The sequence below is a fragment of the Zalophus californianus genome, chromosome 6 (assembly GCF_009762305.2).
Source record: "Zalophus californianus isolate mZalCal1 chromosome 6, mZalCal1.pri.v2, whole genome shotgun sequence".
Lineage (NCBI taxonomy): Eukaryota > Metazoa > Chordata > Mammalia > Carnivora > Otariidae > Zalophus > Zalophus californianus.
The window spans coordinates 61,471,609-61,499,315 of NC_045600.1; the positions used below are offsets into that span (position 1 = coordinate 61,471,609).

At 38.6% G+C, this 27,707-nt stretch overlaps 1 protein-coding gene across 6 annotated transcripts in view; it reads left to right on the forward strand.

The window, feature by feature from the left end:
- The first annotated feature begins 471 nt into the window (after positions 1-471).
- BAZ1A (bromodomain adjacent to zinc finger domain 1A) overlaps positions 472-27,707 on the forward strand; it is a 96,010-nt gene continuing 68,774 nt past the window's right edge. For 2 of the 6 annotated variants that reach the window (XR_004820123.1, XM_035727934.1), the window contains exons 1-3: positions 472-870; positions 1,368-1,538; positions 14,046-14,324. Coding sequence is in view for 2 of the 6 variants with exons in the window: in XM_035727934.1 (XP_035583827.1) it covers positions 1,426-1,538; positions 14,046-14,324 (392 nt within the window). In the remaining 4 variants the exon portion in view is untranslated. The other 4 variants (XR_004820125.1, XR_004820126.1, XR_004820124.1 and 1 more) reach the window with 4 other exon arrangements.

Below are 27,707 nucleotides of genomic sequence, written 5' to 3' on the forward strand. Positions count from 1 at the left end.
CTTTGCAAAATATTTCCAGCGGCGTATTACAAAATTACTTTTTTTTCAAATATTACTTTTTAAAGGTGTGTTTTTTCAGTTTTAAATGTGTGGGGGTCCTACAGGCATGATGACATTTTCTAACATACTTTTTTGGTCTTTTCCTCTGCTAATCTTTGACTGAGTTGCCCTCTTTAAATGTTAACGAGAACTGCTGTCAAGAAAGGTATTTTCTTTTCAAGGAGGATGTTTACACAAGCAAAATATTTTTTTAGACATGAAAATTCTAATTTGGAGTTAAATATCAAAATACTATTTTTTATTCCTCATTTCTCTTCCCATCTTTAAAATAAAAGTTAAATCTTAATTGGAATCCTTTCCCCACCGTGAAACCAAGCGATGGTGCCAGACTTGAAGATGAAGGCTTTACTTTGTTAGCCATGTGTTTATGAAACCCCAGCGCCTTCCCTAGATCTCTTGGCTGATAATCTCAAACATGGAGGATGCTTCTGATTCTACACAAGGGGTTGCTCCATTAATTAATAATGTAGCTCTCCCAGGCTCTCCGCCGTCTCTTCCTGTATCAGTGACAGGCTGTAAAAGTCATCGAGTAGCCAATAAAAAGGTAGAAGCGAGAAGTGAAAAGCTCCTCCCAACAGCTCTTCCTCCTTCTGAGCCGAAAGTAGATCAGAAACTTCCCAGGAGCTCCGAGAGGCGGGGAAGTGGCGGTGGGACGCGATCCCCCGCGCAGAGCCAGGCCGTGGCAGCGGGAGAAGCGGCGGCTGGCGGCGCGGCGGGGCCGGCGAGAAGCGACCCCCCGGGAGGACAGAGACTCCCCTCGCCCACTTTGTAGTTGAAAAGGTGGAGAAGTGGCATTCGGCGTGCTCGCAGGTGAGGGGCTCCGTGTGGTCGTTCGGGAGCCGGCCGGCGCCGGCAGGGAAGTGTAGGCGAGCGGGGGAACAAAGCGGAGCGGCGCCGGGGTCCGCCCGCAGCGAGCTCCTCGCGGCGTCGGGCCGGCCGGCTGCGCGCCAAGCACGTTGCGAGCCCGAGGCGGCGGCGGCGGCGGCGGCGGCGGCGGCGGGCTGGGAGCCGGCGCTGGGGGAGGGGGCCGTCGCCGTTCCCGCACCGCCCGCCCGCGGCGGGGCGTGCGGCCCCATTGTGAGCCGGCAGCCGGGCGTGCGGAGGTGGGGCGCGCTGGGAGGGCATAGGCGGCGGCTCGGCTGGCTCAATACCCCAGTAGCGGCAGGAGCGACCTCGGCTTCGGTGGCAGCCGCGGGCGCGTCAGTCACACAAAAGGCAGTCGAGCTTCCCCCGGCGCGCGGACTGGCCCACGCCGCCGCCGAGCGCTCCCCACCTTACCGGCTTTCCTTTCCCTCCAATTTTGATAGGGAAGCGGGGCCGACGCGGGCGGCCAAGGGTCCGGGTGAGCCCGCGGGCGGACAGGAGATGCCGCTGCTACACCGAAAGCCGTTTGTGAGACAGAAGCCGCCCGCGGACCTGCGGCCGGACGAGGAAGTTTTCTACTGTAAAGTCACCAACGAGATCTTCCGCCACTACGAGTAAGGGCCGGGCCGGGCGCGGGGGGTGCGAGGGAGTGTGGGGACTCCCTCCCCAGCGTCCTTTTGTCTCTCTCCTTTTCCTCGCCTTGGGCTTCTGGCGGGGCGACTTGAAAGTGACGGCTGACCGCGGGCCCGCGTTTCTCTGTCCCCCGAGCCCGACCCGGTGACTGCGCGGAGTCCCCGGGCGGCGCGACCGGCCGTGGCGCGCGTGGGGAGTGCGGGCCGGGGCCGAGAAAGCTGGGGTCCTCGGCCGGCCGTGGGGACCGCTTCTAGCCGCGGCTGCCGCCCGGCCGCCAAACAGCGGAAACTCCCCGCCTCGCCCCTCCCCGCCTCGGCCACACGCGCACTCCGGGGCCAGTTCCGGGATCCCCGCCCGGCGGCCGAGGGGATCCCCGCTCGGGTCAGTGGCACGGGGCCCCCGTCCCCCGGCCGGGAGAGGGAATCCCCGCCCCCGGGGGCAGGAAACGGCCGGGCTGGGCTCGTCTCCTCGGTCGACAGTGGAGCCTGACGTTGGAGCTGCCTAAGGGAGGGGAGGGGAGCGAGGGAGGAAGGGAGGGAGCGGAGTTGAGACTCCGGGAAGGAGGGGGCTCCCTGGCGGGCCAGGGGCAGTGGGGCCCGGGACACGAGAGCCTCCACTGGCGGCCTCTCCGTCCGGTGCGGCTAGGCCTCGGAGTGTGCGACGCGAGCTGAGTGCTCTGTCACCACCTCTTCTTGGTGACTAACTCCCTGCCCCGGAGAACTCAGCGTCTCCGCCTCCGGGAGACCTTGGTGAGGAAGAAGTCGGGTTCGGGCGGGGGTGGGGGGGGGTGTGGAGAGAAGGGGGAGAGAGCGGGGCACCGGGCGCCCGTAGTTATCACTTTCGCGTAGTACCAAGGGCGGCGGTGGCTGTTGGGGGAGGGGGTTAAGACAAGTTCAACTCCAGCCTCAGCCAGTCTCCTCTTTTTATCCCCCTGCGCATGTGGGCTGCCTGACATGTGCCACTCGCTATTGTTTTGATAAGAATCCGGGAGCTGCTGCCTGTGTAGTTTCAACTACTAAATCCTCAGCACCTCGCCTGGTTTATCCCAAGAGATCCCCTTGTCCTGTGACACCAAATACTGGGGTGTTTTAGAGATGTGTGTTTAAACAGGATCTCCAAGTGAGATCCTGAATTGGTCGATCAATAAAACAGCCTGATCTTCCCTTTTTCTTGTGCTTTTTATCCTCTCCGCTCAGAAGGAATCCCTTTGTGGCTTAGAAACCAAATGTTATAGCGACGAAATAAACTGTGTGTAGGAGACACCTTTTCTGAGAGGGGGCTTGATCGAGGGAGGGCTTTAGGCAAAGGCTGCACCTGTCGGAGAAATGAGCAGTGAGGTTAGAAAAGTCAGTTCCTTTGAGCTTTTAAAGTAAGGCTGCTTTTTCTTTAGCTCCACAGAAAGAGTTACACATAAACTTGTTATATCTGGAGAAGTTTTTCAGCCGACTGTACTTTTAAATAGGAGTGCACATCTTAACTCTGCTCCGGTACAGACTTGTTTTGTTACTCAAATAGAGTTCACTCTTGTAACTACTTAAGTGAATTTGGATTAGGTAACTTGACAAGGATGATGTCTTTTTTTAAGTTTAAATTAAAATCCTCGGTAATAATTCCCAATTTATATTTAAGAATGCCAACAAAATAGAAAACAGGCTTAAGTTTCAAACTTTGTCCCTTCGAATTAAGCAGTCTTATCTGTTTAAGAGACTTTTCTCACGCTAGAAGGGTACATGAATATGGGCTGTATCCTTTTTTTTTAAAAGATTTTATTTATTTATTTGAGATTGAATTAAACTTTTTGTCTACTTTGGTTCTTGATGACTTACTATAATCTCCACTAGGATGTGGAGAAATCTGAAAAATTTGAAATGCCAAAATAAAGGAAGAGATTTTTGGTATTCCAAACCTACTGCCTTCCACTGATATTAAGGAACTGTGTCCTTTGTAGTCTTATAACACTAATGAATTTTTCTAAATAGTTGGTTTTTTTGTTTTTGTTGTTTTCTCTGTGATGAAGTATGTGGGTTTTTGGAATTTCACAGTTCTGGAAAGGCAGTTGGTTTGGGAGCAAAGATATTTAATCATTTACCCTGAACAAAACAGAGCTACTAGTGTTCGTAGGTATCAATTTTTGTGACTTTGAATTGGCAAAAAAGGAAGAAGACTGACATTTAATTATGTTAAATTTTGGATTACTTTCTCTCTCTTAGATGATTACAGAGAGAGCTTTCGAAAATTGCATTCATGGTGTATGGTATACGGTGATCCTTAGTATTATGGTAATCTGACCCTTGGCACAAGTCTGGGAGAAGGAAACCTCTGTTTTCACTCATTCATTAAATCACCAATTGGTTTATGTGAATTTGTTTGAAGATTACCCTTTAAGTGCATTATATGAATATTTGTCTTTTGTAGGGGTGTGAAGACCACTATGCTCATCTATTTGCTCAGGTTTTGATTTCTCCAATATAACCTTTTTAACCTTAATCAATCTCAAAGAGATTTTCTACACCTCCCTGCCTTGTTCCCTTTGCAACACAATGCAAAGTAAATTTTCCCTTTGATTCTGGATCTTAGAAGTTGCCAGTGACCTTTTAATTGTTAGTTTTCTGTCTTTATCTATGTGATATAATAGCCTAACACTTTCTCCTTTGTCCTAGGCAGAAATGATCATCTCTCCATTTTGTCTAGTGTAAGATGGTAGTTATTGCATGGTAATGCAATACATTTGTTGCCTCAAATTTTCTCTTTTCCTAGACGCTGAATTTTTTAAGAAAGGGACTGTGACCAGGATGGATCCTTAGCGATTATACAGTACAAACTCCTTTTTCTGTTTGTTTGAACTACATGCTCTTTAACTAATTGCTAACTCTTGTTCGACCTGCTTTCCATAAGTAAAGAAGACTCGTTAAAAATAGCACATTAACTGTAGGCAAATGCGTAAGCTAAAGCATAAAAGAATATACTGGACCACTGTTTTTGTGTTACACACAAAAATAAACTCAAAATGAATTAAAGACTTTAACGTAAGTTTTGAAACCATAAAACTCCTAAGCGGTAAGCTCCTTGACATAGTTCTTGGCGATGATTTTTTTAATCTAACACTGAAAGCAAAAGCAACAAGAGCAAATATAAACAAGTGGGACCATATGAAACTAAAAAGTTTCTGCAGAGAAAAGGAAAACATCAAAACAAAAAGGTGACCTACTGACTTGGGAGAAAATATTTGCAAATTATATATCCAATTGGGGCTAATATTCAAATTATAAAGAACTCATACAACTCAATAGCAAAATAAAAAAAACAACTAAAACATGGGCAGAAGATCTGAATAGCTATTTTTCTAAAGGAGACATATAGATGGCTAACAGGAACATGAGAAGACGCTATACATCCTTAATCATCAGGGAAATGCAAATCAGAACCAGTGAGATCCCGCCCCACACCTGTTAGAATGGCTGTTATCAAAAAGACTAGCATAAGAGTTGCTGCCTAGGATGTGGAGAAAAGTGAACTCTTCTGCACTGTTGGTGGAAACAAATTGGTGCAGCCACCCTGGAAGACAGTATGGAAGTGCCTCAAGAACTTAAAAAAATAGAACTACCAAATGATCCAACAACTCTGTTTCCGGGTGTTTATCCAAATTTTAAAAACCACTAATTTGAAATTATATATGCACTCCCATGTTCATTGCAGCATTGCGTACAATAGCCAAAATATGGAAACACCCTAAGTGTTTATCAGTGGATGAATGGATAAAGAAATTGTGGTGGATATACAAAGGAATATTACTCAGCCATTAAAAAAAAATGAAATCTTGCCATTTGGGACAAAATGGATTGACCTTGAAGTCATTATCCTAAATAAAGTAAGTCAGACAGAAAGGGAAAATACCAACAATCTCTCTTATATGTGGAATCTAGGGGAAAAAAATGTTACAAAAAATACTAAGCTCACAAAAAAACCCTCAATTCTATAGTCAGTGATGTTGTAATACCAGTGTTACGGGACAGATGGTAGCTACACATGTAGTGAATATAGCATAATGTTTAAGCTTGTCAAATCACTAAGTTGTACACCTGAAACTAATGTAACATCATTGTATGTCAGCTGTACTTTATTTTTTTTTAGATTTTATTTATTTATTTATTTGAGAGAGAGAATGAGCTAGAGAGAGAGAGCACATGAGAGGGGGGAGGGTCAGAGAAGCAGACTCCCTGCTGAGCAGGGAGCCGGATGTGGGACTCGATCCTAGGACTCCAGGATCATGACCTGAGCCAAAGGCAGTTGCTTAACCAACTGAGCCACCCAGGCGCCCCTGTCAGCTATACTTTAAAAAAGATTTTATTCCCCCATCCCCCTCCAAAACCACACACACACACACACACACACACACACACACACAAACTAAGCTCATAGGCAAAGAGCAGAATAAAGCATGTGCTTTAATCTCTTAGATAAGATAAAAATTTATTCTGTAATTTGGTTAGCTGACAGTTTTTTTTTATTTATTTATTTAGGACTGTGGATTGTTAAAAAATGGAGCAGTCAGGTCTGAATACTAGGAATTCTAGAGTGGGGGGATAAGGAAGGTGGTTTGTTGTATTACTGAATGACTTCATTTCCCAAATAAAATAACTTATTTTTTTAGCCACTTAGACCCTTGGAATTGGAATGTTTTTACCATCTTCGAGTGAGTTACACTTTTCATACAAAATGTAGGAACCTCTTCATTACTTATAGTCCGGCTTATGTTTCAGCCAGGCTTTCTAGTGAAAGGTGTTTAATCTGATTTTCATAGTTAATCAGCTCCTCATTTGTTAATTCAAGCCTTTCAATAGCCCTCTTTTACAGATAAGGAAACCGGATTTGGTGTAAAGAGAGTAAGTCTGAGATCAGTGTCGAAAACCACCTATCTAGCAGTTGGTGACCCTGGACTTTTCACTCACATACCTAAGACTCTAGAGTTAATGTTCTTATTTACTATGCACATGGTACATATTATGGAGAATTTTTCCTAATATTTGTTGAAGCTTGCAGAAACATGCACCAAGAACATAGGGCACTGCTTTGAATCAAGCTCACTTCCTAGATCTTTGGGTAGGCACCACTCTGTTGTCTGCCCAGACATTTGACTTCTTTACTATGTCCCCAATGATTAAGCTCTAGATATTAAATACACAAACTAGAATGCCATTGGTTTACAGTCAGGAAAAATGTCTTTCATACAGACCAGTTCTCATACTGATAATTAGGTATGTGTGAAATCTAATTATTATCTGAAGGCCATTTGGTGAGCATGGAATTTTTAAGGAAAATCAGATAATCTTCATAGCTAGTGTCTTCAAATTAGGTTTTCAGCTCCTCTTTAGGAATAAGTCTGCTACATGATCCCAATATTTGGGTCTATGAGTCTTTTTTTCTTAGATGGTGTAGCAGAGATTCCTAAATGCCTTTCCTTTAATTTTTATCCACTTAGTAGGCTACCATGTTTTGTGTTAATACACTCTTTCTTCAGACAGAATATGTCTTAACAGTTATTGTGTAACGAGCCATCCTAAAACTTACTGGTTCAAAATAATCATCCATTTTATTTGCTCACTGTTCTGTGGATTGCCAATGTGGTTTCTCCTGGCCTGTGTGCTCACTCATTTAGCTATAGTTAGCTAGAGGCTAGGCTGAGGCTGGATAGAGTAAGAGGTAGCCTCAGTCATATGTCAGGGACCTCAGCTGGGATAGCTTTTCTTTCTTTCATGTGTATGTGTTACCTTTTTTTCCCTAGCTTTATTGAAGTATAGTATAACAATAGATTTGTAAGGTATTTAAAGTGTACAATGTGAGGGGCGCCTGGGTAGCTCAGTGGTTAAGCGTCTGCCTTCAGCTGGAGTCATGATCCCCCGCATTGGGCTCCCTGCTCTGCGGGAACCCTGCTTCTCCCTCTTCCACTCCCCCTGCTTGTGTTCCCTCTCTCACTGTCTCTCTCTCTCTGTCAAATAAATAAATAAATAAATAAAATCTTTTAAAAAATAAAGTGTACAATGTGATATATTAATACTGAGATGGCTTTTCTTAATCATGTGGTTTTTCATCCTCAGAAGACTAACATGGGCTGCTTTAGGTGTTGGTCTCAGGGTTCCAAGAGGGTGAGAGCAGAAGTCTGTCAATGTCATTTCTGTATTATGTTGGTCAAAGCCAATCTCAAGGCTAGCCCTATTAAAGAGGTGGTAAAATAAACTATCTTCTTGTGAGAAACAAGTATCAATTATGTTGCTAAGGAGCCTCCATACCTTCAGCTCTCTTTGGAGAAGGTCTACCACTGAGCAACTGGTAAGATTTTATGCCTGGTCTTCCTGATTGGATTTTGGGAGTCCATTGGTAATCTCTCTGCAGTTAATCCCTCTTGGCTACCCTTCTTCCCAATGCCAAACTTTTTTTTCCAAAAATGCTCAAGTCTTTCATGAGTTCCTCTGACAATGTTCCTCTATCACACTGGTTATTCTGTGTATTTTTCTAGGATCTCTTTGCAAATATGGTACCTGAACAGTTAGAATTGATGCTATTTATTGAGTGTACATATACTGGGCATACAATATTATTATCTTACTTAATTTTCATATTAACTATTCATGGAAGATATCCCCATTTTATAGAGGGGAACCAGGTTCAATGAGGTTGTGTAATTTACCCAAAGACACATTCTACAAGTGGTAAACTGAGATTCAGACACTTTTCTCTCCTTCACATTCATATGTATACTTTCTCTGTTTAGATACACATAAAAATAAATGTGGGCTGCCGATGTTAAAATACAAACATGTATGTTTGTTCATTACTCTTGACAATATGCTTTGGAGAGTCTGGAGATACTGAGATAATTTGTCCCTCTAGTGAGGAATGAATGTATAACACAATGGCATAAATCACGTGTGCTATGGAGCCTGTGTAATGGGACCATAGATAATGGAGCTGATAACTGCTGGGGAGTTGAGGAAGCGCTGGAATAAGGAGAGAACATCTGAGTTGGGTGCTGAAAGATGGAGCTATCAAGATACCGAATGGAGGGGCACCTGGGTGGCTCAGTCGTTAAGCGTCTGCCTCAGCTCAGGTCATGGTCCCAGGGTCCTGGGATTGAGCCCCACGTCAGGCTCCCTGCTCAGCAAGGAGCCTGCTTCTCCCTCTCCCACTACCCCTACTTGTGTTCCCTCTCACTTTGTCTCTCTCTGTCAAATAAATAAATAAAATATTTTAAAAAAAAACCAGAATGGAGAAAAAGGGCATTCTAACCAGAGGATGCTCTAAAGAATACTTTTTAAGCTGAGGAAACTATAGAAAGGCATAGAAGTATGAATTTGCAGTTTCCCTTAAAATTTGCCTTTTTTACATTCATTGTTAAGCTAAGACTTTTGTTAAGCTACTATAATGTTTTACTTTTGTTGATTTCTATTTAGGGTTTTTTAGTCTCTAGATTTAAAAAATCTTTATTGCTATCCCCCACCTTAGGGTCATCTGCAGATTTTAGGAACCTGCCTTATATGTCATTATCTAAGTCTGAGGCAGCACTAAGTAAAGTGCAAAGTAATACGTCTTTAATGGTTTTTTAAATTAATATATTTTTAATTAATGTAACTTTCCTTCTGACCATTTATGAATAAATGTAATAAATGTAATTTTCATCTAGCTGATTTTTCTCTAAATAACATTAGGCATGTTAAGTCAGCCATGCCCAAGATCTCCTAATCTGCTCTATAGAGTTTAGTGATTCATCACTTAAATACAACACCCAGTGCTCAGCACAAGTGCCCTCCTTTTTTTTTTTTTTTAAAGATTTTATTTATTTATTTGACAGAGAGAGACACAGCGAGAGAAGGAACACAAGCAGGGGGGTGGGAGAGGGAGAAGCAGGCTTCCCGCTGAGCAGGGAGCTCGCTGCAGGGCTCCATCCCAGGAACCTGGGATCATGACCTGAGCCGAAAGCAGACGCTTAACGACTGAGCCACCCAGGCTCCCCCACAAGTGCCCTCCTTAATACCCATCACCCATATAACCCAGCCTCCTGCCCGCCTCCCTTCCAGCAACCTCTCAGTTTGTTCTCTGTAGTTAAGAGTTAAAACTGGTTTGCTTGTCTCTTTTTTCCCCCCATGTTCATTTGTTTTGTTTCTTAAATTCCACATATGAGTGGAATCATGGTATTTGTCTTTCTCTGACTTATTTTGCTTAGCATACTATAGTTCCATCCACGTTGTTGCAAATGGCAAGGTTTCATTCCTTTTTACGGATGAGTAATATTCCAGTGTATGTGTGTATACCACATCTTCTTTATCCATTCATCAGTTCATGGACATTTGGGTTCTTTCCATGATTTGGCTATTATTGATAAGGCTGCTATAAACATCAGTCATGTATCCCTTCAAATCAATATTTTTGTATCCCTTGGGTAAATACCTAGTAGTGCAATTGCTGGGTCATGGGGTAGTTTTTTAGGAACCTCCATACTGTTCTCCAGAGTGGCTGCCTCACTTTGCATTCCCACCAACAGTGCAAGAAGGTTCCCCTTTCTCCACATGCCTGCCAACATCTGTTGTTTACGGTGTTGTTAATTTTAGCCATTCTGTATGTCATGTCATTCTTAATCTTATTCTAGTAGATTTTTAGTTTTCCAAATAACCCTGTAAGTTAACAGTATGTTGCCCTTTGATCCTTAGTTTGTTCCCCAGAGTGTTGGTTGACTTTATGTTAATTAAAGGTGTGTTCTTGCTGGCAGTCGAGCTGATAACTCAGAAGCAATTTTTTTCTTAAGAAATAATGATAAAGAGCAGGTCATCAAACTTTTTCTTAAAGGGCCAAATAAAATCAAATTTTAGACTTTGTAGGCAGTGGTGTCTCCTGTACATACTGAACTCCATAGGACATAGTGAGAAAGCAATACATAGACAATACCTAAAGGTATGGGTGTGGTTGTGTTCCAGTAAAACTACAAAAACAGGTGGAAGGCTAGATTTGGCCTCCAGGCCAGTAGTATACTCATCTCTGGTAAAGAAGATAGTTGAAGGAATATAGTAATAAATTGGACACATAATCTATATTAGCCTAAACATATTCATATAAAACAGTATTTTGTTTTTTAAAAATTTTGTTCACAATAGTAAAATGTACTTCTTGTAAAATTTTCATGATCTTATATTCTTATAGAAATTGAGGAGGCACTGTTACCTACCCCCTAGAGTTCACTATTGTTAACAAAATCCTACATACTTGAATGTGTATGGCAAATGGATGAAGAGCAGAATTACAGAAGTGTGAGAAAGTGAAGGTATAAAATGTTAGAGATAGTGCCATGCTGGTAGGAGATAATGAATCAGGAGAAATATATTCCTTGGGCCTTTTTGCTTGCTTGTTTTTTTTGTTTTTCTTTTCTTTCTTTTTTTTTTTTTTTTTTGCTTGCTTGCTTGCTTTAAAATGGCCGTGTCCTTGTCTCCCTCCTCCTGAGGGTAGATCTTTGTACACAGCAGGGCTATAATGTAACAACTTTGCAGGGTAGATAGACACAAGGGAAACAAACAGTACAAACATGTTGCAAGAGGAGGTGGAAACCTGGGTATAGAAGAAGAGCCATATGTACAACAATGGTTACTGACTATCTTATTTTTCTGCGTTGTAACACATGTTTAATGGAGGTTTGTGGCACTTGTGCCATTGCTCTTTGGTATTTTGAACAATGTCAACACATCTAAATAGTGCATCTATCTACTTATTGCATCTAAGTATAAAGTCTGTCTCCCTGACATGGCATGAAATACCCTAGGCTATCAAATACCAAATCACTATGGTTAGAGCCGTGCTGTCCAACACCAGAGCCATTACTTGGCCCCAGGGGTTATTAAGAACTCGAAATGTGACTAATCAAAATTAAGATGGGCAATAAAGGTAAAATACATACTGGAATCTGAATACTTAGTACCCCCCCAAATTTAAAATGTTTATTAAAGAATTTAAAATTGATCACATACTGAAATAAAGCATTTGGGGATGTACTGGGTTAAATTTAAATAAAATATGTAAAAGTAGTTAATATATAAAATTAGTGTTTCTCTTTAAACTTTATTTATTTATTTTTTTAATATTTTATTTCTTTATTTGAGAGAGCATGAGAGGGGGAGGGTCAGAGGGAGAAGTAGACTCCCTGCTGAGCAGGGAGCCCAATGTGGGACTCAATCCTGGGACTCCAGGATCATGACCTGAGCCAAAGGCAGTCGCTTAACCAACTGAGCCACCCAGGCGCCCTCTTCGAAATTTTTTTAATATGGCTACTAGAAAATTTAAAATTATATGTGTGGCTAGTATTTTATTTCTGTTAGCACTGGTTTAGAGACTAGTTAATGTAAATTTGAAATATATTTTTCTTAAACAGCATTAAATATAGTTTAAACTATCAGAAAACCTCACATACACCATGCGCTGATTCTGTGTTGGCTTGTTAACCTAAGTATTACAGATACGTTTGTCCCAATAATAAAAAGTCTTAAAACTTTTACAAAGCTTTCTAGTGAACTGCAGTTTTAGGCAGTAAAACTTAAGACCTCTTTCAAGATCCATCCATTCTTTCATTTTACTCTGCACCATTGATGACCACTTATTGGGTATATCTGTTGTCAATCTCTTAGCTAATAAATTGTCTATCTGATATAGATTTTCTTGTTTATGAGAACCATATTACATTCATCATTTCTCTTTCTGGTATTTCTCCCTACAACCCTACTTTTCCTTTATTACCTAACTCTTAATACCACTTCCTCCAAAAAACTGTTCTAGTATTTCTTGATCATTTTTGCCTGTCTCTCCTTCCCTTCTTCTCAACTCCCAAAGGATATCTACCTATCTTTTAATCACTTTGTAATTTTAATTTTAATGATATACATCCATTATCTCCTCTACTGAAAGGTACTACTCAAAGGATCTTTGTACTGAATTAGGCTTATGTAGCTTGGCATGTGCATCTACCTCTGTAGATCTCATTTATGTTAGGATATGATTAATTTCTCTATTTCCATAGATTTCATTTTTGTTTTTGTTGTTCTACAGATGAATATACAAATGAAACTATGTTAAAGTACACCAAAGTATAGAGGAAGGAAAGACATTTACCCCATATCTTACCACTTAGTGGCAACCATTATTACCCTTTTTGTGTACGTCTAACATTTTCTAAAATTTGTTGATTATAAAAATAATACAAGTACATGCTCATTATACAAATTCAAGCAATATAGACATATTCAGAATAACAGATTTTCCTTTTCCTTCCTTTGCAGTCCTTCCCTTTCTCTATAGGGAACATCTGTTTATAGTATTTGTATAAGTACACATTTTTGTTATTCTAATTAATGAACATGGGATTGTGTTATTCAGTGATTTGAGTTTTTTCTACTTAATGTACCTTAGAAATCTTTTCATATTATGGATCTCTTGCATTTTAAAAGTGACTGGATAGAATTTTTGAAAAGAAATAAATGCTCATATTAAGAAATTCCAACAGTGCAGAAAAGCACTCAGTATAATGGTCCCCCAGGCCCATCCCTACTCTGTAGCTATTGCCTTGTTTTTTGTATAACATTCTAGAAATCTTTTATGCTTCTTAGGCTATCTTTCTTTTCCTGCCTTCCTTTCTTTTTCTCTCTTTCAAGTGGGACCATATTATATATATTGTTTTGGTAAGGTTTTACTTTCAAAAATATAGGAGGAAATCAAACTGGAAAGTGGTTTTTTTTTTCCTGTGAACATGTTAAGAACTCTCATACTTTTTAATGCCTATGATTTTTCATTATATGAAGTACTGTAATTTACCTAAACTTTGTCATCATTAGATGCTTAGATTTGCCAGTTTTTCACTATTATGTTAGAGCTTTTTAAAGTTCATACTTAAGGGGCGCCTGGATGGCTCAGTAGTTGGGCATCTGCCTTCGGCTCAGGTCATGATCCCAGGGTCCTGGGATCGAGCCCCTCATCGGGCTCCCTGCTCCACAGAAAGCCTGCTTCTCTCTCTCCCACTCCCCCTGCTTGTGTTCCCTCTCTCGCTGTGTCTCTCTCTGTCAAATAAATAAATAAAATCTTAAATAAATAAATAAAGTTCATACCTAAGTGCTTAAATTGTCCCTAGTGTTTTGGCTGCTTTGGAACAAAATTTTGAAGATTAGAAGAAAAAAGAAAGGTTGAGTTTATTTTCAATTTCACTCCCAATTTCAGAAGTGATGGAAATTAAAGTCCAATTTTAGCTGAATGTACCTTAAAATTGCAAAATATAAATGTCTAGTTTAAATATACTTTTTCTTAGGTTTGTATTAGTGTGTAAGTTGACCAGTTAATAAATCCTTCCTTGTTCTATGATTCTATATAAAATTTTGCAATGAGGACACAATCCTTTATCAGCTTTTAATGTAAAATTTGTGAAATGATAGGTAATGAATGGATTTTTGTTTTTGTTTTTTAATCAGTGACTTTTTTGAACGAACCATTCTGTGCAACAGTCTTGTGTGGAGTTGTGCTGTGACGGGTAGACCTGGACTGACCTATCAGGAAGCACTTGAGTCAGAAAAAAAAGCAAGACAGAATCTTCAGAGTTTTCCAGAACCACTAATTATTCCAGTTTTATACTTGACCAACCTTACCCATCGTTCACGCTTACATGAAATTTGTGATGATATTTTTGCATATGTCAAGGATCGCTATTTTGTTGAAGAAACCGTGGAAGTCATTAGGAACAATGGTGCAAGGTAAAGTACTTTTTAATTTTTTCTTTCGTTACGCATACATTCACATTACTTAAAATTCAAAGTACACAAAAAGGTAAACTGAGGAAAGCTTCCCTTCTCTCCTCCCACTACTCTCTCACCCTCCCCACAGACAGCCCTAATGTTAGTATATTTTTCCCAAGTTTATGTCTATACAGACCACCAAAGACAAATACCTATGCATAGGTATTTGTACACATGTGTGCATGTGCACACACAGTCTCCCATCCCTTTTAATGCCAAAGGTAACATACTTGATACCTTTTTCATTTAAAATATCTTGAAGATCAGTCCATTGCTTTATGAACCGCCTTTCTTCTCTTTTTTGTTTATTGTATAGTAAGTTCCATTGTATGGAAATTGCATCTTTATTTCCAAGTTAAAAAAAAAAAAACCTTAAAGATACCTATTTTGTCCTCATTATGTTACCTAATAGTTTAAATATGCGTGTATTTCTTGCTGGGTTTTAGTAGTTCCTCTGATAATATGAGGACTGAGTTTTATATTCTCCACTGAGTTCTCTCTTACCCAGCTCTTCAAGAAAAAAATGAATTTTTCATATGCAAAAATTTTAAATGGCATTAAGTTAAAAATTATTACTGCTTTCCTAAAGTCTTAAGTATTTGTGATTGGCTAGTCACTAATATTTATCATAATAATCTTTATTTGCATTAAAACTTTTTATAGCCTCTTGGAATTATATATAGTATCCTGTGTTCTTTCACTTACTGTATTGTTTTCAAAGTTTATCCACATTGTAGCATGTATCAGTACTTTATTTTTATTGATAAATTATACTTTATGGATCTATCACATTCTGTGACAGACATTTAGGTTGTTCCCACTTTTTGGCTATTATAAATAATTCTGTTACAGGCATGCATGTACAAGTTTTTGTGTGAACGTATGTTTTTAGTTATCTTGGGTATATACCTAGAGGTAGAATTGCTAAGTCATATGGTAACACTATATTTAGCGTTTGAAGAACCTCCAAACTTCCAGAGCAACTGCATCATTTTACATTCTCACTGGCAGTGTATGAGAGTTGCAGTTTCTCCACATCCTCACCAAGACATATCTATGGACAGTTTGTTGTTGTCCATCTTTTTTATTTTGCCATCCTTGTGGGTGTGGAATGGTATCTTTTGGTAATTTTCATTTACATTTCCCTAATGACTGTCAAGCATCCTTTCATGTGCTTACTGATCATTTATATATCTTTTTTGGAGAAATGTTTGTTCTGGTCCTTTGCCCATTTTTAAATTGGGTTATTTATCTTTTCTTTACTGAGTTGTAAGAGTTCCTTGTGTTTTTGGATACAATCCCTTATATGATTTGCAAATATTTGCTTCCATTTATGAGTTGTCTTTTCACTTTCTGGATGGTACCATTTCCAGTACCATCTCCCTTTGCTTTTAATTTTTGTTCCTACTTATTAATAGTATATACCTTTTGTTTCAATCTCTGGTAGTACCTACCAATGGTCCTAAAGACTGCTTCATCCACCAGAATTAGATTTACTGGAAAGAGCATGCTAAATTACAGAGAAATGCAATAGAGGCCATTCTTAAGTTGAATTAGTCAGTATAGGTACTCTGGATCTTCTCACCTCAGTGTTCTTTTCTTATTGTCTCATTTACCTTTAGGTTTTCTTTCCCTCTTCCTTGTTGCGTTTTACAAATATAGGTTAGGTGCTTCCCTCCTTACCAAGACTTTCTGTTTTGGAAATAAGCAATCAGCTAACAGATTCTTCTAGAGATCCTTTGTCACTGGTATGGTAGAATAGCAAAGAGAACACCAGACTACTTGACTGAGGCAACAGTTGAGCTCTTTACCCTCCCAGTCCTTATTACCACCCAGCTTGCCTGCCGGTTGTGTAGACATTTGTTCTCTGCTACTTCCTTAGAGCCTACAGAAGTGAGAGAATCAGTGGTCTTATGTAAAGAACACTAAACTAGGATATTATATTATATTATATTATATTATATTATATTATATTATATTATATTATGTTATATATCAGCAGATACGACCTCATTGTTTCCATTTACAGATGGGGAAATAGAGGTCCAAAGAAGTCAAAGGTTTTTTTTGGTGATGTTTATCAAATATTACTGATCTCCTGCTTTTGACTTGCACTGTTCTAGACACTGGAGTTATAGCAGTGAACAAAACAGTCATGGAGCTCCCATTCCAGTCTTACAAGTAGTAAGTGGTAGGATTTAAATTCAAGTAGAGTTGACTTACAAAATCATTTCTTTCACTGTATCATGGTCTCCTTAGTTTCGGATTCTGCCATTTATTTGCTCTGAGCAAGTAATTTAAACTCTTTAAGCTTTAGTCTTTTTTCATCTGTTAAATGGACCCCTACCTTATAGGTTTGCCATAGAGGATGAAATGATACAATGAATGTGAATTTTTTTAAGCTGTATTACATAATATTGCCATTTGATACAGGTGCCTTGTTAGTATTTGAATGTGTATAGTGGGGCCACGCAGTTTGACAGGATTTTTTTTGTTTTTTGAGAGCTATCAGTAGTAATGTGGGACTACAGTAACTGCTTGGACCACTGTAACTAGGAATCCAGTTTCTCTATTGTAGTTCTGAGAGGAAACCCCATAGTTAACAATTTCACTGTCTAAGAAAGACATAGTTGTTTGTTTTTGAAGATAGTCATCCCACTTTTGTACGTGGTCTTCCAAAAAAATGCTACACAAGCAGTTTTAAGGCGTCTAAGTTTCAGTTAACTTTATCTTCTTTTTAACAGCCTTATTATCATTGTTCAGTGAAGGGTTGGGAATATGGTGACCTAGAACTCAGTGCTTACATGATAAATTTGTCTTCTCCACTCCCTGCCCACCCCACTCCCCCCACCCCCCAGGTCTGGAATTGGAGAATTTAATCAGGAAAAAGAAGGTGGGAATCACACAACAAATAACACATTTGGGATTGTTGAGTCCTCTCTCAGTTGAAGGACAGACAGGGCTAGAGTTTGAGAGAATCTGAAAAACTGAATCAGAATATAATTGTGTATTTGGCAATTTTTTTTTAAATTGGGCTTTGGGCAACTTGTTTTCAGACATTTTACAGTCACAGTCAAGATATTCTTGGAGTTCATAGGAGATTTGAAGCAACAGATATGAAGAGGCACCTCTAAAAAAGTAGGTATACTGACAGCAAGAAGTGGTACCTGATAGGAAAGAAGGAGATGGAATAAACATTAACAACTGGTTAATGGTTAAGTATACTGGCCTGGCTTAGTATATAATTTGGTAGCATTAGAAGACATTGCATAATTGAAAGTATACTAGCATTTATTGAACCTTTCCTGTAAGCTAGGTACTGTGCTAGATGCTTTCATTTTAATTCTCATGATACTGATAGGTGACCCAGAATTTCCCAAAAGTTGTATACTCCTTGGTATTTACTCAAAGGAATTGAAAATTTAATGTCCACGCAAAGACCTGCAGTTGAATGTGTATAGCAGCTTTATTAATAATTTCCAAAATTTGGAAGGAACCATGTCCTTCACTAGGTGAATGGATAAATAAGCTGGTACATCCAGGCAATGGAATATTATTCAGTTATAAAAAGAAATGAGCTATCAAGCCATGAAAAGACATGAGGAACCTTAAATGAATATTACTGTGTGATAGAGGCCAATCTGAAAAGGCACATATGTATGGTTCCAACTGTAAAAGGCAAAACTACGGAGACAGTAAAAAGATCAGTGGTTGCCAGTAGTTGAGGTAGAGTTGGGGAGATGTGAATAGGTGGAGCACAGAAGGTGTTTAAGGCAGTGAAAATACTCTGTATACTGTAATGATGGATACATGTCATTATACATTTGTCCAAACCCATAGTGAAACACACCAAGAGTGAACTGTGATGTAAGCCATGAACTTCAAGTAATGATGATGTGTCAGTGTAGCAAATGTACCTCTGGTGGGGGGGATATTGATGAGAGGCTATGAATGTGGGGCAGCAAGAGGTATATGGGAAGTCTATAGATCTTCCTCTCAATTTTACTATGAATCTTAAAACTGCTCTAAAACACTAAAGTCTTTACATTAAAAGTTATGTGCTCTGCTTATTAAGACTGAAGTTTATCATTTTTTAAATGTTTTTTTCCTATAAAGATTCATATATATCAAAGAAAATTATGAAGGGCGAAGTCCTAGAGTGCATTTCCTAAATGCTCCTTTCAGAGATAAGCATTGTCAAAAAATTAGTACATAGTTTTTTTTTTCTATACTACACTAAATTTAAAAAAAAGAAATAGCAAGCAGCTTTTTCACTTAGTAGTGGTTTGGATATCTTCTTATATCAAAAGACATAGATGTGCATTTTTAATTGGTTTTGCATAAACTGATTAAAATATTGGTTCCTAAAAAGCTTACTTGCTTTTTCTGACGCTGGAGAAAGTTATTCCTTTTGCTAGCCTTATATGAATTTTTCCCTTTGAAAATTAAAAAAAAAAAAAACTGATTTTTTTCCAAATAATCTCTGACCTGGGTGCCTGGGTGGCTCAGTTAGTTAAGCATCTGCCATCGGCTCAGGTCAGGATCTCAGGGTCCTGGAATGAGCTCCAGGTCTAGCTCCCTCCTCAGCGGGGAGTCTGCTTCCCCCCTTCTGCACCTCCCCTCAGTGTGTTCAGTCTCTTTCTCTCTCTCTCTCTCAAATAAATAATCGTTTAAAAAAATAATCTCTGACCCTTGACTGACAGACCTTTTACTCAATGTAGTTTAAATCAGTGAAATAGCAGAATTGGATTTGCACCAAAGAGTTTCAGTTATGGCCAGATTTTCCCAAATATTATCCCCATACTACTTAGGGATCTTTAAAATTTACAGTGTTACCTAATTAAGAAGCATAAGAGATTACAGTTCAATATTGTTTTTAGAATTGTCCTGTAAAAATTATAAAATTCTTTTTTTTTTAAAGATTTTATTTATTTGAGAGAGAGAGAATGAGAGAGAGAGAGCATGAGAGGGAAGAGGGTCAGAGGGAGAAGCAGACTCCCCACTGAGAAGGGAGCCCGATGTGGGACTCGATCCCGGGACTCCAGGATCATGATTTGAGCCGAAGGCAGTTGCTTAACCAACTGAGCCACCCAGGCACCCAGATTATAAAATTCTTTTTAATCTTAGAAACTGGTATTGGTTTTGGCATTAAATAGTGACCAACCAACTAGAGATTTTAACTATTCAACTGTTGAAGTATATTCCCTGTAGCTTTCTATGTTTCATTGGTGGAATGCTTTAAGCACTTTAGTCTGATGAAGTAAGAGAAAATTAGCATTAAAACCTATACTATAGAAAGTAGGCACTTAGTATTTATTAGAAGTGGAAATAAGAAAATGAACTTTTAAATCTTGGGTTCTTTTTTTATATTGCTGGCCTAAATGGTATTAGTGAATCATAATTAAACTGCATTAATATTGAAGACAAAGAGAAATACTAAATATATTAAGATAGGATGAACATAAAAGATATAACTGAGGGCCAAATCTAGTGATTTTGATTTAAACATGCATGCTTGAATGTTAGAGACGTGATCCAGGTGGGATTAATCAAAGAGAAGTTTTTGGAAAAGGGTTGACTAGAAATTTGAAGGCAGAGAGAGAAAAATATAAATTAGTAAAAAAGGATTAAAGGAGAAAGACTTCTTATTTAGGTGTAAAGATAGTATAGAACTTTTATCAATGTGTATTAAATTTGTATTATAACTCTTTTTTTAAGATTTATTTATTTGAGAGAGCGAGCATACGCACACAAGGGAGGGGAGAGGGAAAGGAAAAGCAAATCTCAAACAGACTCCCCACTGAGTGGGGAGCTGGACTCCGGGCTCCATCCCAGGATTCAAGATCACAACCAGAGCCAAAATCAAGACTTGGACACCTAACTGAGCCACCTAGGCACTCCATGTTTTATAACTCTTTTTCAGAAAGAAGGCTTTCTATCGCTCAGCTTACACTACTGATCTTTTTTGTTTGTTTGTTTGTTTAAGTAGGCTCCACACCCAACATGGGGCTCGAACTCACAACCCTGAGATCCAGTTGCATGCTCTACTGACTGAGCCAGACAGGTGCCCCAGTACTGATCTTTTAAGGTCAAAATTTCTGGTTCTCAGCCAAAGAGAGTCCTTAGCAACATCCCCAAATTGTTTCCAGTGACCCTCGTATGTTGATACAATTTTTAATACCAAAAAAAAAAAAAAAAAAAGAAAAAGGCTGTTTGGGACAACTATTCTTTCTTTGGAATTCTAAGTTAAAGTGGAAACCACCTTCTTTAGATATATATTGTGTTTGTTGTATGTACCAAAGACCCAGACTTACAATCTGATTCCTAGATTGTCATTGCAAGTTCAACAGTTAAAATTTAGAATCCTTATTTACTTGCATAATAATGTAAATTAGGAGGACATCCTGGGAAACATTTTTATACTTTGAAAATCCCTAAGCAGTCACAAAAATAAATGAAAATGATTTTTTAAAGATTTTATTTATTTGTCAGAGAGAGAGAGCACAAGCAGGGGGAACAGGAGGAGAGGGAGAAGCAGGCTCACCGCTGAGCAGGGAGCCCGATGTGGGGCTCAATCCCGGGACCCTGGGATCATGCCCTGAGCCAAAGGCTGATGCTTAACTGACTGAGCCATCTAGGCGCTTCTGAAAATGAATTTTTTTTCTAAACAAGTTTATTTTAAATCACCTGTAAAGCTTATGTTGTATTTCTGTATGGACTCAACAAAATAGTTCAGCTCAACAAAATAGTAAAGTTTAATCATACAAACTTAACTCATTTTCTTTAGTATTCTAAGGGTCTTCAAGTTGCATTAGCCATTAGGAGCATCTGCCTAATGCCTTTCAAAAGTCTTTGAATGTTAAATGTTGTGGGTGAGGGTAGTTAGTCTCTGTGGCAACTTCTTTATTGATCCTTTGCACTAACAAGTACAGTCAGCTGAATCTCCACCAGGACTTACAGTCATTACTATGGGGGTAAGAAAAAATGATAAAAATGGGGAGTTGGTTAATAAATTGTGGTTCACCTCTTTCCTAACATAAAAGAGAATCAAATGTTTGTTTGCTTCAATTTGTATCTCAATGAACTGGTTAGTAGCAGGATGGTGAAGAAGAACAATAGTTCTGAAGTTCTTAGTTCCTTGTGGCGGGAGAATATTAGAGGCTAATATGACAAAAGAGGGGAGACTATGTTTATCTACTTAAGTGTCCTGAGATTGCTGTTAGAAATAAAAGGGAAGTTCATTTCTACATGGTTATTACACAGGTTCAGGTCTGAGAAATTTGAGCCTCTTCTAAATAAAATCTGTGTCCTGTATCTTTTCCTACCTACTTCGTGCTCTTTTTCATGTGGCCAATATAAGATCAGTTTTCAGTGAACAGCTTACCTCATACAACAATTTGAATTTTTGTGAGAACAAGATAAAATTGTAGTTTGTTAATTTTCCATGCTGTTTTAGAGGCCAATAGTATTGTATGTAAGTGGGATTCATTTGACCTATGGTTCTGAATTACTATTTTAAAAATGGGGTTATCTATCTTAGACAAAGTCAGAGACCATCCAAAGATAAAAGTTAAAGGAGAAATGAGTGAAATGACATAAGTTAAAAAAACTTTTGATGAAAGGAAAAAGAGTGGTAAAAATACAAATAGAGGGGCACCTGGATGGCTCAGTCAGTTAAGTGTCCAACTCTTGATCTCAGGGTCATGAGTTCAAGCTCCATGTTGGGCTCCACACTGGGTATGGAGCCTACTTAAAAAAAAAAAAAAGTACAGGGCGCCTGGGTGGCTCAGTTGGTTAAGCGACTGCCTTCGGCTCAGGTCATGATCCTGGAGTCCCGGGATCGAGTCCCACATCGGGCTTCCTGCTCAGCAGGGAGTCTGCTTCTCCCTCTGACCCTCTTCCCTCTCGTGCTTTCTATCTCTCGTTCTCTCTCTCTCTCAAATAAATAAATAAAATCTTTAAAAAAAAAAAAAAAAGAATTTAAAAAAAAAAAAAAAAAAAGTACAAATACAATCTACTCATCACTAAAGGCCAGGCAAAATCCTTTGTTTAAATTAAAAACATATGCCAAGAGAATAATTCTGAGCAGAGTTCAGTACACTTTTTTTTAAATAAAGGGCCAGATAGTAAATATTATAGACTGTGTAGTTCATATGGTTTCAGTCACAGCCACCCAACTCTGCTGTTACAGTGCAAAAGCAGCCATAGACATAGAATGAGCATGGCTGTTTTCTAGTAGTTCTTTATTTATAAATACTGTAATTTGAATATCCTATTATTTTCACATATCACAAAGTAGTCTTCTGATTTTTATTTTAAACCATTTAAATATGTATAAATTACACTTAGCTTGCAGACCATACATACAAAAAAACAGGAGGTAAGTTTGATCTGGCCTATAGGCCATAGTGTGCTAATTCCTGGAATGAGGGAAGGGTTACTGCTTTAAATAAGGGTTATAGAATAAAATTCCAGAGATCCCCTTTTTGTTTAGAACCTCAGAGTTTGGCATGCAGAAGTGGCTTGGTAGGGTGGAAAAGGCCTTTGGAGCCAAACTGACTCTTGTTTCTGGGAATCTTCTTTCATAATCTGTAAAACTGAAGTAATATCTATATTCATATGGTGGCTGTATTAGCTTTTGCTGCATAACAAACCATCCCCAAAATTTAGTGGCCTAAATCAGTAAACATTATTCTCACAGTTGGTTGGCTGGAATGTTCTTATGGTCTGGGGCTGGATTATCAAGTCCTCTACTTTAGAATAGCCTTACTACATGTCTAGGGCCTCAGACTAGGGTGGCTACTTTCATGCGGCCTCTCATCCTTCAGGAAGCTAATCCAAACTTGTTCCCAAGGCGGTAGCAGGGTTCCCAGCAGCAACAGAGGGCAAACTCCACTGTGCAAGCACATTTCAAGCCTTAGCACACTTTGTTTACTAGTATTGCATTGACCAAAGCAAATCACGTGAACAAATCCAGAGTTAATGTGGGAGGGATGGAAGAGGTATGATTCAATGGGGGCCATACCTGCAATAATCTGCCACAATAGATAGTATTTGTTAGTAGGCCAGCATAGTACCTGGCACATAAAGCACTCAGTCAATGTTAGATCCTTCCTGTGCTTGTCAGAGATGAGTGAAGAGTCTCACAGCTGTGATGACTCATTTAAGTCAGTCCCTAATTTTCTTACATCATAGTCACTGTTCTTCAGAGTTTGCTACATATCATTTTAGGGAGATGATGACAATCCCTGTAAACTTTTGAGAGCTTACTACATGCCACACACTGTTCTAAGCTCTTTATTTATATGATATTTAATTCCCACAACAGCTTATGTAATAAGAGCTCATTTGCTCATTTTACGGTTGAGAAGTTCATACATAGACGTTAATTAAAACTTGATCAAGGTCACAAGTGAAATTTCCACGTACAGGTAGTGTCAGAATCTGCTTCTGTTTGGGAGGAATACATACATACATACATAAATATTAAAGGATAGCACTTAAGCAGGATTAAAAGATTGTAGTTGAATGTACTCATTGATCACCCACTATTTACTTTTCCCTTTACCTGAGCATTTTATAATTTGTCTGAGTATGAAGAGAGATAGGATTATACATATGTGGTTAGATTAACTTTTGATCATTTGTTCTAAGAGTGATTGATACAGGTCATAAGGTTAAGTGTCTGAAAATCAGCATCATCTTTTGACCGTTGATTCAAAGGGGAAAAAAATTCTCAATATTTAAACAGGTTCCCTTGTTCTTTAAATTGTTTGTCATTGTTCTTGTCACAGGGTACCTTAATTTTTCTTTTTTAAGATTTTTTTTTTTGAGACAGAGAAAGAGCACAAGCAAGGAGGAGGGGCAGAGGGAAAGGGAAAAGCAGACTCCCTATTGAGCAGGGAACCCAATTGGGGGTGCAATCCCAGGACCCCAAGATCATGACCTGAGCCATAGGCAGATGCTCAACCAACTGAGCCACCCAGGCGCCCCCACAGGGTACCTTAATTATTTTACTTCTGTACTCCGAGCCGTTTAAGCTTTCTTCTTTTCAAATATTTTGCTTGCAGATGGAAGAATGCTATTTACTAACAACAAAAGGTGACTGCAAGCATAGGGAAGAATATAATTTTTATTTTTTGATTTTTCTATCTTTTCACATAGTTGCCAGGAATGAAAAATGCAATTATTTATGTCTTTTTCTTGGAGGTAGTAGGGAATATTCTAATTTAATACTTAAAGTATACACAAAGCTAAGTTTTATATGGTTCATTCAGTAAGCATTGTGTGCTCAGTTGTTACTCTTTAGGTTTTGAAAGGAGGGTAGTGACTAAGACAAGAACTAGGGGCTTATGTTCAAGTGCAAGAGAGAGAAACACACAAATCAACATGATAATTCATTTGATCAGTGTTGTAAAGAAAATAAAACTTGATGGGATAGAATCTTGTGTCATATTTTTTTGTTTTAGCCAATTAAATTCAGTATTTTCTCCATAAACCACTGTGTTGGATGCTACAGGATAATCCAGTATGAGTAAAGCATTAGTACTTACTGTTCTCCAGCAGAACATAGGTAATAAGGATAGAGTTTGCAGGGCAAAGATAAGTGAAATACATATGACTGACCAACAAAGGATTGAATGAAAAATGCCATAAGGGACATAGAGGGGAGGAAGAATTGGAGGAAAGTAGTCAAAAGGTACAAACTTCCAGTTACAAGTTAAATAAGTACTAGGGATATAATGTACAACATGATTGTAGCTAACAACTGCTATATGAAATATAGGAAAGCTGTTAAATGAATACAGAAATCCCAAGAGTTCTCATCAAAAGGAGAAGACCTTTTTTGTTCTTTTTATTGTATCTGTATGAGATGATGGATGTTAGCTGAATCTATTATAATCACAGAATACGTACATCAGTTCATGCTGTACACCTTAAACTTCTACAGTGATGTATGTCAGTAATTCCTCAGCAAAAGTTGGGGAAAAGAGACATAGATAAGTTTTACTTTGTTAGTGAATATATCACTAACATTCAAATAGAATGAGTAAAAGATCCTGTAATGCCAAATTAATTTAGCACTCCAATAATAATTTGCTATGATTGGCCATTAGAATGGGCTGATGTTTTATCTTTTAGTTATCTTTATGAAGGTATGCTTGCATCTTCATCTGCTTCCAGTCAGTGAGTCAGTCAGTGTGTTGATTTTCATTGTTACCACATTAAGAATGTTATTGACCTGGGACGCCTGGATGGCTCAGTTGGTTAAGTGCCTGCCTTCAGCTCAGGTCATGATCCCAGGGTCCCGGGGTGGAGTCCCACATCAGGCTCTTTGCTCAGTGGGGAACCTGCTTTTCCCTTTGCCCCTCCCCCTGCTTGTGTTTTTTCTCTCTCTCTCTGACAAATAAATAAATATATATATAAATAATTAAAAAAAAAAGAATTATTGACCTTAAGGATAGTAAAAAAAAAAAAAAAATTCAGGTTATTTCCTTTGAGCTTCCAGCTAGAATTTGGGAACACAGGAAGTAATTGGTATAATTTTGTCATCTTAATTTGTTAGTTGGGTATATAATAATTTCTTTGCCAATTCTTAGTTATTTTTTATGCACTGTATTTTGATGTGCAGAACCCATCTGACTTTGATTTGACTAACTCAAGTTGTAAGAGACAATACCCATATATTGAACTTCTTTTTTCATGAAGAATGGATTTTTAGATGAATTTTTTATAATTATTATGGTTGAGGTAGAAGCAAACTATAAAATAGGTGTTCTTTGACATAATTTTCTCATTACACAGAACTCTCTGGCCTTTCTTCTGATGAGTATCACAGGACTGATCCATACTTCACTGAGATCTAACAAGTAGACCTACTTCAATTAGCCTTTCTCATGTGCATTAATATTTTTAGAAAAACAATAAATGTTTTTCTTTTAAGCTAAAGAATAAATTAAATAACTTACATTCAGATCAGCCTTTATCCTAACTAGTCTAAACTAATAAAGTTTTATTAAAGCACTACTTTACTTATGATAAAATTCATTTTTAAATGTATAGTTGTGACTTCTGACAGTTATGTAACCCACCACAATAAAACATAGAACATTTCTACTATTCTCCAAAAGTTCTGTTGTCCCCCTTTGTAGTCTACCCTTGCCCCCACCTCCTACCCTAGCCTATAGGACAACCACTGATCTATTTTCTGTCCTTGTAATTTTGCCCTTTCCAGAATATAAATATAAATGGAATCTTGGGCCTCTTTTTTTCCCCATTGATCTGTATGTCTATCCTTTTGCCAATACTACAGTGTCATTATTTACTATAGCTTTTTAGTATCTTATCGATTTTTTTCCCGTGATGTGAAATGAATGCTTTTAGGGTTAATATTTCCTAATGTTTATCATTAGTATTTTTAAATTAAACTTTCTATTTTGAGATAACTGTAGATTCGCATGCAGTTGTAAAATAATACAGAATTTCTCCCAGCGGCACTACCTTGCAAAATTATATACAGAATCACAACCAGAATATTGACATTGATACAGTCATGATAGAGAACATTTCTATTGCTACAAGGATCCCTCATATTGCTCTTTGATCACCACAGCCACAAATCATAGATGTTATATTTATTTTCCTTCTTCAGGTTTTCAGTTTTCTGAAACAGATATGACTTGAAATCTGTATTGCCAGTGACAAAGTAACTTTCAAGTTTGAAAGTCTTTTTCAGCTTTATTGGTTGTATTGAAAAACACAGTACTGTGACTCAAAATAAATTTAACACAGATATAATGTTTATAAGCAGATCACTTTTTAATAAAAATACCTAGTACACCTAATAGATAGCTTAGTGTTTTTTTCTTATCAGCTGAGATTTGACTTTGGTGCATATGATAGAAAGAATTTTAATGGCATAAGGAAATAAAAATTTTTCATGTAAAATTAAGTGCCAGAGTTACAATGGAGGGGTGGGATGCAAGTCCACAAAGTTGTCAGGAACACAGGTTTTTTCCTGATTTCTGCTCCATCATTCTAAGGTTGTGACCATTGTTTTCATTGTTCAGGGTGGCAGCAAGAGAGAGGGAAGGCAAGAAGCTTGCTTCTCTTCCTATGTCCATCCTTCACATTGCAGCCAATTTAAATGTTCTAAAATACGAAATGTTGGTGGAGTACCTGGGTGGCTCAGTCAGTTGGGTATCGGACTCTGATTTCGGCTCAGGTCATGATCTCAGGGTCATGAGATTGAGCCCCAAGTCAACTTGAGATTCTTTCCCTCTGCCCCTCTCTGCCTCGAGCTCACACTCACTCTTTCTCTCAAATAAATAATTAAAATCT